Raw genomic sequence first — 15,173 nt, forward strand, 5'->3', positions numbered from 1 at the left:
GTCAATGAAGTGATTGGTGACAAAGTGTATACCTTTAAACAGCCTGTTTCTCGCTATCAAGTTGCTGAAATGATGCTTTACAGCAAACATGATTTTGGTCACATGTTGTGGTTGTAATTCAAAATGGAAAGTTTGGTGATTCGGTCTTTTGGTGCTTCAGACAGAACCTAAAACATGTTATGGTCCTTCTTTAAAGGAGACGTCATGTTTTGAAATCATTTTTCACATTTAAATCATTCAGTTGAGGTCAATGTGAAGTGGAACTTCAATGCTTTGGTCTGAATTCTCCCTTACTGTAACTCCACAAGCCCCTCTTTCAGCCCTGTTCTGAGGCATGACTCAGATCAACTCATTTTGAAACTGTCTCTTTAAATCCAAACGAGGAGCTTTCACACGCTGCCCCCCTCCAGAGCGGTCCATCCTAATTTGATAGCAGAGATAGTATTTATCTTGTGTAATGTTGGCCTTGTTCAGTTTCGGGTATCAGAATTTGAAGTGGAAGTACCCATGGTTACAGCATGGAGGGTTGATTATGTCGGGTTTTTGAAAATGTTTCTGTTGGCTCTTAAATTTTGACCTCATAAACAAAGAAATGTTGATATTTTCTCGCTTTTCATTCAATACCAGAGTGTTTTATATGTATTTATATAGCAGCAAATAAAACATTTAAAAAGCACAAACAGATCTGTTCAGAGCTTTAAAAGACATCCATGTGTCTTGAAAATGTTGGCGCTGGTTGCTTGTTCATAATTGCCTGAGCAGAAGCGCAGGGATGTGACTGCTGTGTTGTCGTGGCAACCTCCGAAAGGGCTGAACTCTTCGAACAGCTCTTTCACACAGAAGCATCCGAACTCAGACTCTCAATGTAACACGCAAACATCAGGAACGAACAGCACAGCACTGTATTTTCTGTATGACTTGTRGCTTGTTGGAAAGGTTAGGAAAAGGTGAGGAGCACATCGCTGCTGTTCGCCTGCAGCACAGTGTACGGCCATGATCTCATCTGTTGTGGCAAAAAAACAACAAGAGAAGAAAACACAGTTTAGCAAAGCATAAAGAGACAGTAATATAATCCTAACCATCCAGTTTATTCATTTACTCTTTTTYTGAACCCCCTTTACTTGAATTTTTTTTATTAATTTTAGTTTTATGCTTGTAAAAATAAATTGAAGTTGAAGGGCTCACACTTCTTCCCATGAATTAGATCACCTTCAGCCAGATCTCTGCATGTTTCCAAAAGCCCACACACTTAAAAGTACAGTCCGGTCATCTCTGAAGTGGTTTTCTGATAGCTGAAACCTTATCAGCCGTGACATCTGTAAAGGAGCACAGAGTGCAGAGAAAAAGCAGCTTTGTGACAGAACATTAGCTAGTATTAAAATGATAGACTTTACTATGAAAGATATTTTATTTTAGCTTATTAATGTCTTTGTTTGGCTAGCCATTAGCCTAGCCAGGGCTTAAACATTTGRCTCTTTCTACAGCTGATGAGGTTCTAACAACTGATAACAATGGTTTTAGAAGGGGCGGAGCCAGAGGGGTGGCAGGTGTGGCAAGTGCCATCTCTGGCACCTGATTGGCCATCCTAGGGAACATGTGGGTTGCCAGTTCAATCCCCCATTCCAACTGTCTCAGTCYTTGTGTCCTTGGTCCTTGAGTGTCCTAAAAAGCACTATATAAGTCTGATTATTATTAGTATGAATTGATAAGTGGGTAGGGATCTTGTATTTACATTTAGATATTTTAAAGATTGTTCTCTGATACTATTGTGCTGTATAAATTGCTTTGTCTTAGCCACCCCACAACAAATTTAATCTCATTAGGTCCTAAAATAACTGAATCATGGCCTTTTAAAGTTAGCTGTAGTGGCCAARTGAATTTTTGATTATAACGTTTAGAATTTGGTAAATATTGTTTTTGCCTACTTGTACACTAATCTTTAGTTTTGTATCTAAAATGGCTGAATAACAGGGGATGACTAGAACTCAGCATGTTTTCTATCATCCTTAGCTTCAATCACACAAACTTTCAGCTCAATATTAGCTGAATCAAAGCCTTTTGGAACTAGCTGTGTCGACCAGGTTGAATTTTCAAATGTGCGAGTGTTTTTCTTTTTTCTTTGTATGTGCCCCCCCCCCAAAAAAAAGCCACCCTAGTCACCCCCGTGCCACCACTTGCAATAAAGTGTAGCTCCGTCCCTGTCTTAGGCAAAACATCACTTTGAAGATGACTAAATTACTATTTTCCACTAAATATCACACACTTGTGGAACAGTGCAGTGGTTAGATCTGTCACTTCTCTGTGAAAAGGTCACAGGGTAGCCCTATAGGTGGAATTTGCACCCCCAACCCTATGCAACCTGAAACTCCCATTTCCTCCAACAGATCAAAAACATGTAGGTTGAGTGTAGGTGAGAGTGTGATTGTGGTTGTTTGTCTCTATGTGGCCCTGTGATGGACTTGCATCCTGTCCATGGTGTCCCCAGTAATCTTTSACAGATAGGCACCAGCTCCCAGTAAGTAGAAGCAGGCAAAGAAATTGAATGAATGCAAGGGCATCATCAACTGTGAACTTCTTCAATTTTGCTGGAAGGGATAGAAAACACAGATGAGACCAAAAAACGTCACATTTAGAGCTGCAGAGTGGCYTAGCCGTGGATGCTTTAAAGGTTTTCAGGAGAGCGGCAACATTTATGCAACTAAACTTTTCTTGCATTAATCAGGTTTTTCCCCTCTTTAAACCTGCAGAGATTTTCAGAATCGGCTCATGCTGCATGAGATATGACACAAACTGATGACCTCAGCAATTTGTGGCATTTCACTGAAGGGCGACTCTTCCATTTCAAAACTAAATGTTTAAACACCTTTCAGAAACATGAGTTAACTTGAAATCCAACAAAGCTGTTTTAGCCAGGCAGTCTGATTGTTTGTCACAGAATTTTAGACAAAGCCTTTTATTTTGTACTTTGTGATCAGTTGTAATCATTTTCTTGAAACAGGAAGAGAATCAGCACATTTCTTGTTGTGGTAAAAGGTGTCTGTGGTGGCAAAATCCTGCCAGAACTCTCACGAGAGGAAGCGAGATTGCGTGCGAGCTAATTTAAATCCTGTGCACGCCTTTAAACATCCACGCGAGGGGATTGAGTCCCGCGAGCGAGAGGAGACAATGTGCGCGCACGGAACTCAATCCCCTCTCGCGTGGTTATTTAAAGGCGCGCACAGGATTTAAACTTGCTCGCGCGAGTTCTCGTTTTCTCTCGCGATCGTGTTGTCATGATTCCGACGCCATATGTGTCTCCTTCTGCTGGATGAACATAGAATTGTTTACATTTTACAAGAAGTACAACAGCTCAGGGGTGTGACCAGGGTGTTCTGTAAAAGTGGTTTTGGAAGGACATGTAAGTGTGAGCAGAGGCAGGAGTTAGAAGCCATTTTGTTTTGATTCTTGTCAGGGGCAGACACAGGCTCTGAGGATGAAATGGAGTTTTTAGATCTGAGAATAAACATTTAAATGAGAACTGGATCGGGTTTGCTGCGCGTTATTCGGGCTTCCAATTTTTGAACACTTTCTTACAGCGCTGCATGAAACATATGGCACTACAAACATTTAAATTGGTCTTTAAGCCACAGGTATTATGGCAGTAGTGAGAATGGTTCGGCAGCTGCACTTTTGCACTGCAAAAAATGTCCACCTAACCAAGTTTTAAAATCTTATATCAGKCAAAAAGTCTTTTTGATCTTGTTTTGAGACTGATTTACTAAACAAGAACTGATTGTGTAAGAATAATCATCTTGTTTTTAGCATGTGTAAGATTATTTGTCTTGTTGGTCTGAAAATGTGACTCAAAATTTCTGCCAATGGAGTAAGAAAATTTTTCTTGGTAAGATTCTTGAAATACTTGACTTGACTCATTTTTTTTCTTATTTCAAGAATCTTACTAAGTAAAATTTTCTTACTCCACTGGCAGATATTTTGACTGAATTTGAGTCAAATTTTCAGACCAACAAGACAAATAATCTTACACATTCTGAAAACAAGATTATTATTCTTACACAATCAGTTCTTGTTTAGTAAATCAGTCTCAAAACAAGATCAAAAAGACTTTTTGGCTGGAAATAAGATTTTAAAACTTGGTAAGATGGTCAGTATTTCCCATTTAAAAGTTCAATTCMTTACCAAGAACCTTTGCTGACCCATGTTGGAAAAAAAGTCTTAAAACATAAGCTGGTTCAGTAAAATGCTGGCACACACTTTGAGACTAACTAAATAAATGAACAAATCTGTAAATTAAAGTGTGCCATTTCACAAATGTGACCCATCACAACAAATTGAGCACATAACCAGACCGTCCTGATATTATGAGCGGTTCCAGAGACATGGCTTGATTTGTCTTCCTCATCAGGATAACTCATTGATATTTGGTCTGAACCCTATTTTTAGGTTATTCTAATGAGGAATAGTTGGTGCCTATATAACAAGGAAACCTCAAACAATATTAGGAAAGTAAGATTTACCAACTGGAACAAAAAAAAACACTTTTCTAGCTTGCAGGGAAAAGGAGAACATGTCAAGACTTTTCTACTCAAAATCACGTTTTGCACAAAAAAAAGTGCTTCAAAAATATTTAAGATTATATTTCAGATATTTAATTTAAATTACCTGAGTTATTTGACAAAATGTAATTAATGCAAATGTTTTAACAAATACGCTCTAACTGCATATTTCTCCACGTGCCACTTTGTGACTTAATGAGGTGATGGGTTGTAAGTATTTAGCAAAACTTGGACAAACACAAATCCATGCAAAGTAAACCTTACACAAGTCTGATGTGATCGGGCCCCACATCCCAGCCAGTCTCCCTGCTGTGGCTCCAGCTGTGGCCCCTCGGTGTGATCTGGTCTGCCAGGGATTCATGTGAAATCTGCCTAAAAAATGGTCCAAGTGAATCGATTCCTTCCTCTAAAGTTTCTTACATGATCCCAAACTTACTTGCCAATCACTTTATTTGAATGACATGAAACAATAAATAAGAAGCTGCAGGAATATGGTTGATAACAGCAGATGGGAGAGGCTTCTTCACTATCAGCTCAATTATCCCCAAGAACCTTTTTGTGTTTGAAAAAAAAAAGAAAATTTAGACTCATTCTGAACTGCCGTTAACCTCACCTGCAACTGTGTGGACAGTCTTGAAAGTCACATTTAATCCAAGCCTTTGCAATTTAAATGAAGCTGATGCTTTAAGTAATCTTAGGGCTTATTAAGTTGATTAGTTTCAAGGCCCACAAGTTCTTGTTGTTGCGTACTTCAAGGTAGAGTTTCTTGATTAACCGAGCGGGAACGGCAGCAGCAATCCTCAGTCTTCAGGCAGAAAATTGTGTTGACTAATCACCGTCACCACTCCTGCGAGTTAATTCTCAGAGCTGTGTTTTTTCTTTCTTTAGTTATTTATTTTTCTGGCCGCTGGTAGTGCAACTTGCACGGGGGAACGTTGGGGTTTCTAAAGCCTTGCATCAGAGGAAACGCAACAAAACCAGAAGCACTGCGGGGCGGCTAGGGCTCAGGAGGATGAGAGAGATCGTCTTCCAACTGCTTCGATTCTCAGCTTCCCAACTTCTTATGTTAAAATGTCCCCAAGCAGAACATTAAACTCCACTTTCTCTTTGATACATACTTACATAGCCTACATACACGGGCTTGTGAGAGTGTATTTTTTTCTTTTGAAAAAAAACACAAGCATGTATTTGAACCTATAGAAACTATAAACTGCTGAATGAGAGTTATTGCTACATACAGTAAATGTGGCTTTTTGAGTGAAAATAAAATGAGTGTTCAATATGAGGTTTCCTTGAAATGTCTGTTTCAGTCCCTGTAGAGGCTGATGATGGTGACAAGTTGGAAGACATTTTAGATAAATGGGTTTTCTCCTGCTTCCATCCACACTAAACTTGTTTTTAATACCTGAGAGAGAGGCTGACGAGAGGACAGCATGATTGATTTCCATATTTTTGTTCTTGTCTTCCGGTCCTCTCACCACCATTCGCAAAGTTCTCTGAGGACTAAAACTTGTTCCTTCACATGGATAGAGTTTACTTTGCCAAACAACACCTGAGGCGCGTCGATCTGCTGTTTATCCCTCAGAGGGATCTCTTAATACAGAACCACACAGCAGGCCGAGTGTGTCTCTGTGCTTTTGTAAAGTACTTTCTTCTTCTTCTTCTTTACAAATTCATAAACTGTCTGCTTTTCTTTTTTATTCTTTCTTTTTACTCTGTCCCTCTGTGACTTGCAGATAAGAAAACAACCATAGCAACCATACTAGCTGCTTTCCCAGAACCCATCATTGTTTCTTAAGGGGGAAAAAAAGGCAGAGGAGCAATTAAAAAACAATTAGAGCAGTGTTGGCATTAGAAGTGGCAGCGACCAACAAAGCTTTTATTCCAGGTTGTTGCTGTATCCCGCTACTCTGCAGGCACTGATAGAAGTCCCCCTCCTTCAAGCATTTTGGTCACTGCCTTTGGATTTACGTCTGGCAGGATTTTGACGACAKCATGTATAAGTTTGATTTTAATTAAAGTGTCTGGGAAGGCAGACTCCACATAAGAGAAAAGGACAAATTGTTAGCAGCTTGACGTCATCTGAAAAACTATGGAGAGCACGCTTCCTACATTTTCATGTCTTTAATGCTAATTATTGCTGGTCACCAAAGGCAAAGGTGGAGGGATAATATTCCTGTGTGTGTTTGTCCGTACAATTYGCAAAATATCTCATTAACAACATTTATTAACAGTCATTAACATAAATTAATGAAACATTCACAAAATCATCATAATACGACATCATAGTCATCGTAATTATTAGGTTGACTTCTAGCTGTTTAGCTTTTGAAATCTCACCAATTCACCATCAAACTTTGAGTAGGATAATTACCCACAAATGTTCATAGCTCAATGATTTTTACAGCTGTTGAGCTATAATTAGTTGTGGTACCTGAGCATTGTCTCCAACATCAGTGAAACTCTATTACATCTACAACTGATTAACTTTTGYGGGGTAAACCCAATTRAAAATGGCCACCAGTGCTATTTAGATTTTACCTACACAAAAGTGGCATACCTCAGTCAATTTTGCAAACCATTGAGCTACATTTTAGCATGGTAGTAGCGGACAGTCGTTCACAACATAGCAGCTAAAATATCATCAAGGGCCACATGAGCATTATGGTGGCCCTCAAAGAACAAGCCTAGTTGTYATTAATGTTTCATGTTTACCTTAAACTTAACATGAAACATCCATGTATCATCGCTGCATCTGAGCAACGCCAACAAACAATAACTGAGCTCTACGTGGTATTTCCTGCTTAGAAACAGTTTTAACACATTCTTTTATAAACACTGAAAAGTACGATGTGTACAACTGACMGAATGTGAAACAAATAATACAGAAATACTATAAAAAGTAAAAGTAAGAGAGTTTTARMCACTGTTGAGGTGTGGTGAGTAGCTGCACTCCCACTTTTAAATAGAGACTGGAAYCGTGTTCCTGTGATTTGTCTTMWAAGTGGGAAARTCCCACTTCCCAGTACAATGGAGCCAAAGCAATAGTAGRTGGTGAAAATTCAGTGAAATGTAAATTTTACAAAATGGGTTTTGCCTCCTGCTGCCCACTTTTGAATCATTTTCACCTCCACCTAGTGGTAGGATGCTGTCATTTTGTGGGRAAAATAATCAACATGCATRATGGGAAATGTAGTTTATTCAACTAAATTGCACAGGTGGTCACAGTTACTTAAAGCCAACAGCTCAGGGGCCTTAGAAGTATTACTTTTTTTGCCTTTTAAATTTGCTTGTTCTATCTYTTTATACATTTGGCAGCATGATTAGCACTGGTTAGCACGTGGTTAGCACTGACGCCTCACAGCAAGAAGGTCCTGGGTTCGATCCCCAGTTTGGACCCAGGGTCTTTCTGTGCAGAGTTTGCATGTTCTCCTCATGCTTGTGTGGGTTTTCTCTCTCTCTGGTTTCCCCCATCCGCAAAAAACACGTACAATAGGTTGCCTTCAGGCCCAGGCTGTCCTTGAAAAAGAGATCTGTGATCTCAATGGGATTTGCCTGGTTAAATYATGGTAAAATAAAAAAATATTTAATTAAGTAAAAAGAGGGTATGATGCAAGCCACATGCAGGCCTTGAGTTTGACATGTGTGCAGATCATGTGAGAACATTTAAGATATTGCAATGTCACATAAGACTGCACAAAATGTTACCTTCAAGGTTTGACTTAAWCAGCTTTAACTTTGTAATGGCATAAGATGATCTCAATTCAAAGTTTTGGTATCAAAGGCGGCAGGCACAAAGCAAAAGAACTGTAATGCCTCTCATATCTAAAGTGTATAAAAAWTATTTTATATAAATACTCAGTGTTAGCTTGTTGTTACAATARGTTAAAGAATAATTAAACTGACTTCCTCAAATTCTAACCTTAATTATAAAATAATTTGATGCAACTGCTAAAATTCACTGTCTTTAAATTCCTTGGCTTGCTTGTGGATAAASTGCAAAATCTTGTTAGAAAGCATTCCTCTCTGCCATGGCCATTCCTAGACATACATAGAAAAAAAGCAGAACCATTCTTTGATTTTTCAATATATGTATGCAAAAGAAGGCATTTTAGCTGTTTTAATCTGCTAAAGTAGTTTTCACCAACTGTGTAAAATAGGTTAATGCTAATAGAAAATTTTACCACCTCATCAAGACGTACTTCTGTAAAACATAAAGAGCTCTAAAAGGTTCTTCAGCCTGAACACGTATGCCAACGAGCTGAAGCTAAATTTAACAAAGACAAAAATAGAGGCAGCCTCGTGCTATAAATGGCTCCATAACTAATTCAAATCTGTCTTCATTCGACTACAATTTGGCTGCTCAGCTTTCAAATCATCTTATTTTCCATTCTTCAAGTCTTTCTAACATGACGGGACATGTAGGATTTTTTTTATGATTATGATGTCTTACATTCTAACTTTGACAGCTGCTGTGGGATAGAACAGCTGGCGGCAATCTTTTCCTGTACCAACACTAATCTTTCTCTTCATATTTCATTGAATTGTCACATTGTGCTTTGGGCTCAACAAGTGCGCCTTTTATGAAGAGAGCATGAAGAGAGATGAGCACATCTGCAGTGATTTGATTTGGCATCTTGTGTGTTTTTTTTTTTTTAAAGATGATGGGTAATTAGGTGTTTTACAATGCGAGAGGTGCCGGTTCAAGCCCTGAGAGGGAATAGGAAAGCCACGTGCATTAGTCATAATGCTGATTTATCGAGAAACAGTCTCCGCGGTGGGCCAGCTGATCAATAATTTTGCACGCCACAAAGTCCTGCATTTGTGAACGTTGGATGTGATTGCTCCCAACAAGAAAAGCTTCAATGAAAAATTAAAAACAAAACACAAACATTATTTATTTTTATACCAGTGTTGGTTTTATAGTAATTTTTTTCTTTCATTTTTTTGTAATTAGAATAACAAGATCTTGTTGCAATAATCTTTCAGTAGAAAGTGCAGAGTTTGGCTGGAGGTGCAGTTAATCACTCCACTTCATTTTCTTTAAGTTTGCTTGCCGAGTTTATCTAATTGATCCCCCAGCTCTGTTCTCTCCTATAGAATGCGCACGTTTTTTTTTCAACACAGACAAAAATCTGATTCTCTKTGGAGTCTACATTACGAAACGCGCTGCTAAATCTGTGGAACTTCAAAGCTGTTTTTCTCTGCTCTCTCGCCAGGGTCATCACAGATAGCCAACAACTATCTGGCTCCCCAGGCAAGACTTAAAGCTTTGGCTTTTGGGTTGTGATTAGAGTTCAAACTTTGGTTCAGCATTCAGTCGACCAGCAGCAGCAGCAGAAGTAACAGCTGTACACACATGTGAGCCGAGGCAGAGAGAAAAATATGAAAAAGATATATATTGGCAAAACAGCCCTGAAAACCCAGAGAAATGGATGCAAACATCCAAAAAGAAGGTAAGATGAGTCGATCCAACCTCCAACATCAACCTCATAACTTTTTCTTATTTTAATTTAATTTAATTTAATTTAATTTTACTCCTGAAAACATTTTATTGGGAAGTCAGGAAGCAACAAAAAGCATGTTACATCTATTCATTTTCATCAATCATTTTCACGTATTTAATTATCAGCTGACATCTGCATTCAAGTAAACAATCCTCTGAATCTGATCTGCTATGTACGATGAGCAGGGCCACACTAGAAGATTATTTTTAAATTCATTGTAAAATTAGAAAAAAGTTGTATGACAATGAAGTCATAAATTGGGAAAAAGTAAGAGCTTGCAAACTTGACACAAGTGTGCTTAAGAGCAGAAAACAGGTGGTATGAAAGGGGAAAAAAGGGATTAATTATGGAGGATTGTATATTGTAAGTGAAAATAATACAAGAACTAAGCATCCTGTCTATAGTAACTTTTTGAGTAATCTCTGTGCATCTGTCTGTGCAAGTGCACGGACAAACAAACCAATGCTACTAAAAACATAACCTCCTTGGTAGAGGTAATAACCTAAAATACCCCAGCTTATATTAATCCAAAGGAACCAAAACCAGGACCTTAAAATAGTACAGACCTGACCATGCTGGACATATCATCTAGCAACTTCTCTGACTTGTTTTGTTTTTTGATTTTTTTTTGCGAGGGGGGTTTGTTGCTAAAAAAAAACCTAACAGGATTATATTTTAAAAAAGAGCACTTTGAAGTGGGTGTTATTAGAGTTATAAGATTTAGGTTGTGAATGGTCTTCATGCCAAACAATGAGGGGCTTTCTTCATACCACTGAGATGATGCAAGTACAACAAACATGCCCAAACAGTTGGACCTCTATGACCTCTAAGCATAATGACATATATCTCAGCCTCTCATAGGTAATGGTGGTAGAGGGATGGTGCTTGTTGCATSGAGACAGTTTGAGAGCAGAGCATCCATCAGTCCAGCTAAAAGCTAAATCTCCTCAAACACTCACCTCTGCTGCAAAGCTCCAGCCTTTCATTACCACACTCATTCCCTCAGTCATCTTGTCAGTGTGTCGTCCCCCCCCACCCCCAAAACCTGCATCAAACGTTCAAAGTAATAACGCTTCATGTCTGATAAGTTGCTGCTGACATTAAAATGATAGAACTTTTCCAGCCACTCAGTCTGTCTCAGGCTCTTTTTTTGCTTTCTGTCTCTTTACAAAAAAATATCTGTGAACCATCTCATATTTTCCAAACCCTCTTCTATAAATTGCCAAACATTGTGTTCTGGGGCAGAAATCCATTTGTTCTCTTTCAGAAATTCGATAGGAGAGTTGTGTAATAAAATTCACCATTACACCAGTGGGAGATCTTTTTTTTCCCAGCTCTGCTCCCTCCATGTGAATAGGAAATTAGTGTTCCTCCTCCATCCATCCATCCATCCATCCATCTCCTCCTCCTCCCCCAGTTTTCTCCTGGCCCGGCTGGGCCTTGTCTGCCTCCAAATTGAATTGTAGTCCAGCTGCGCTTCATCCACCTGTCGTCTTTCTCCTCCTGCTCACACAAACACGTGACCCTTTACTGCCTGTCTGTCCCACATGTCCTCTCGTCCTCTCTGCTGGACCCTGTGAATGTTCACCTAACTCCTGTTCTCCAACCTCTCCCTGCCATCTGTTCAGTACTTTCCATGACCACAAAGATGACCTTCGGAAGCGCCTGTCGTACACAACCCACAAATTAGAGATGGTGGAAACGGAGTTCGACTCCACCCGGCAGTACCTGGAGACGGAGCTGCGGCGTGCCCAGGAGGAACTGGAGAAGTTCACGGAGAAGCTGCGCAGGTGTGTGCGACCGCGTTACACCACCAYCATGATTTTTACAAAAAAGTATGGAATACATGGTGCTGCAGAGACAGCAAGCTTCTCTAAAAATCCAAACACATACATGCAGTTTACTCACACTGCTGCTCACAGGAAAGGGGACGGATCGTGCAAAATCTGCTTTTTTAGCTGTTAAATGCAGAAAAGTTGCATTTAGTCTCTCCTGGTGCTGCATAGATATACATTTATATTCTATTTGGGTCACATTTTTCAGCCTGTTCAGTTTTCTCTATTTTCTTTGACGTTTTCTGGGTCTATAACGACAAATTATCTATGATGGAATTGACAAAATAGGTTTGGACTTACCAACTACAATTTCCTCCTGGCTCTGGGTCCGACTCTGGCTCCAACATGTAAGACTGGATGGACAAGTCCTCTGTTGCTGACATCTTTTAATTAAATTGTAAATAAAACGTTTCTGCAAGCTAACTGGAGGGTGGGGGCTTGAACAGCAACAAAACAAGCTGCTTTGAGGCAAACTCCAGAAAAGGGAAGAAAGAGGGGCTGTTAAAGTTAGAATAAGGATTTCAGACCAAAGCATTGTAGTTCCATTTTAATAAGACACCAACGGAATGATTTAAATGCAAAAAGGAGGGATTTAAGATATAGAAAACCTTATATCTCTATAAGCGCTTCTCCTACATAATGATGCATGATATGTCTACTTTAATTCTTTATCACCTGCTGCTGAAAGACTAAGGTGGTCAAAAAAGTTTGTTCACGTGTGCATCTGTWACCAAATTTTACTTCGATTTTCAGAAGGAAATCGTTAAATTTACATCTACCCAATTCAAGATGGCTGCCGCAGCTCATCAGTATTTGCCAACACAAAAAAAGGCTGAACTCAGTCAGTTGTACAGATACTGAGCTAAGATTTGATGCGGTAGCAGCTAAGAGCCATTCACAAAACATACTGAGTCCAGACAATTCACTGTTATTTTTAGCCTGAGAGAAGAAGTGTAGTAACAGGAACATCTTAAACATGAGGAGTTATATGGTAATGGTAGTGGTTTCCAAAGTTGGGGTTGGCGCTCTACTGCACGTCCTGAAACATCAAGGTGGGGTCATGAAAATATTTTCAGAATTAGTCTAATTTAAAAATGACATTTTCTTTGCTTTCTTTGTTACAAAATAATGTGATTAGTGTTCTTAGAAATCAATTAAATTAACATAATGAACATTTTGTTTAATCAGTCTGATAACAATGCTGCAGCTGTTTTGTGGGGCAAAAAATAAAAAGTTTAGGAATCACTGCTTTAAAGGACATTAGTGCTAAAGTCTGAAAGAAATCTCTCACAAAGTACCCTAAACCCATAAAATAAATCAATTACAACTCTCTGTTAAAACCGATTTTTGGAGAAACTTGTTAGCAAGCACACCCTGTCTTAGAGTCCTGTTAAAATACTAAACATTTTTTATACAACATATATGAGTTTGACTCATTTGTCAACACATTTTAGCCAGGGCTTTTGCATGATATAAAATTTACCATCTTTGATGGATGATTTTACAAATAATGTAACTCACATAGTGAAACAAACCTTTGCGTTTCTGCAGCCTYAGTACATTGAAATAAGATAAACACTCTATTTAAACCACTTTATTTATTTTTGTCTGTAGCTATTAAGTAGTAAATAAAAGCTCCAGGGATTCTGTTGTATCAAGTCAAGCCTTTCAAACTCTTTTCATTTCCTTGTTAGTTGAGTTTAATTTTCTCCTTTCTGCTGAAGACGAGCAGCCTGACAGACTCAGATCAGGACAGGAGAAGCTGAGACGTCTTAAATAACGAACAGCATGGTGGAAGGTTTTCATGAGTTATATTTATCCTCCCTTTCCAGTGTCAGCCTCTCTCTTCAAGTGTTGCTCCGTTATTTTCATTTACATTCCTTTATCGGCTCACATCTCTTTTGCAAAGTATTTTATGTTTTTGTTGTTTTGTTTATGGCCCCCACATCCCACCCGCTCCATTTCTGTTCAGGTAATGGAGCCATAAAGGCTGCTTTATAAACACTCTCAGGCCTCGGAGACTGTATTTACACACGAGCCAAAATTTGAAAAGTGCAGTCATAAAACATACAAAAACAAGTAAACAAAAGCACCTTATGGTCCAGTTTAATCATAATTACTGATCCAAAGACTAAAAGCAACACTGATGATAAAAAATGAATTGTTTATTTTTATTTATTTTTTTTATTTAAGGATCCAAAGTGGCTATGCAGCGATCCAGAGGATCAACCAGGATTTAGAAGACAAGATGTGCCGGATGGTAGGAAAATATGCTTGATAATTAATTATTTTACAGAATCTAACATTTCAAATCACTTCTTGCTGATGAATCTAACAGAACTCCTGTTGATGTTCAGCGTTTTTCAGATCCTTTTATGCCCATCCCTACTCATTTTCAGATTTATTTCTCTGAGTTGGATTAGAGCAGTCACGCAGACATTGAAAAACTTTTAAATAATTTTAGCAAAGAAGATCATTTTTTAATGACCAAGATTGTTTTATGATAGCAATAAAAGCATAAAACATCCAAAGCATTTTAGTTTTTAAGGCCAAAGTCAAGGAAATGAATAATAATAATAATAATAATAATAATAATAATAATAATAATAATAATAATAATAATAATAATAATAATTTTATTTAAAAAGTGCCTTTCAGGACACGCATGGACACTTACAGAAAGAGTCACATTATAGAAGAATGTGTGGAAACACAGTTAAGAGACAAGCAGGCATGAGATACAGAGAACTGTATATGAATGGAGTTAAGATGAAGCAATGTTTTATATTGGCAAACAAAAGCAACAGATGTATGACTGCAAGACAAGACAGCTTTTGAGAGCAAAGTGTCTTTTTCATACAATTTAGCTTCATTTGCGTGTATTATTATTATTTTTTATTTTATTAAATCACATTCAATAAATACACCAGGAGGTTATTAGATGCCATTTTTTTACTCTATTTTCAAAATAATCAATAACCAATTATGGCAAACTAACATCTATAACAGAGGTGCCCAAAGTGGGGCCCGCGGGCCAACATTGGCCCGCCAAGCCATTTGATTTGGCCCACCAGCAGTTGTCCTGGTTGTTAGATTGTAATTATGCAACCCATTCTCACTCCCGAGTCGTCACATATTGACGTTTTTCAAAGGTCCCTTTGCGTCCAATTTTGACGCATCAGGTACCCCCCTTGCGTCATATTTTGACGGGATGGGGCGGAATCTGTTGTCGTAATTTTTCAAAGTGTAGAAAATGCACAAATAGTACCGTCCCAAAG

General features: G+C 38.4%; 1 protein-coding gene across 3 annotated transcripts in view; it reads left to right on the forward strand.

Annotated features, from left to right (window-relative positions):
• The window catches only part of begain (brain-enriched guanylate kinase-associated), a 63,477-nt gene that overhangs the window by 13,677 nt on the left and 34,627 nt on the right, over positions 1 to 15,173 (forward strand). For 2 of the 3 annotated variants that reach the window (XM_014015088.1, XM_014015081.1), the window contains 3 exon segments: positions 9,773 to 10,009; positions 11,689 to 11,850; positions 14,089 to 14,155. In XM_014015088.1, coding sequence (XP_013870542.1) covers positions 9,939 to 10,009; positions 11,689 to 11,850; positions 14,089 to 14,155 — 300 coding nt within the window. In that variant the 5' untranslated portion in view covers positions 9,773 to 9,938. 3 annotated transcript variants of the gene reach the window in all.

The sequence above is a fragment of the Austrofundulus limnaeus genome, unplaced genomic scaffold, assembly GCF_001266775.1.
Source record: "Austrofundulus limnaeus strain Quisiro unplaced genomic scaffold, Austrofundulus_limnaeus-1.0 Scaffold2, whole genome shotgun sequence".
NCBI lineage: Eukaryota > Metazoa > Chordata > Actinopteri > Cyprinodontiformes > Rivulidae > Austrofundulus > Austrofundulus limnaeus.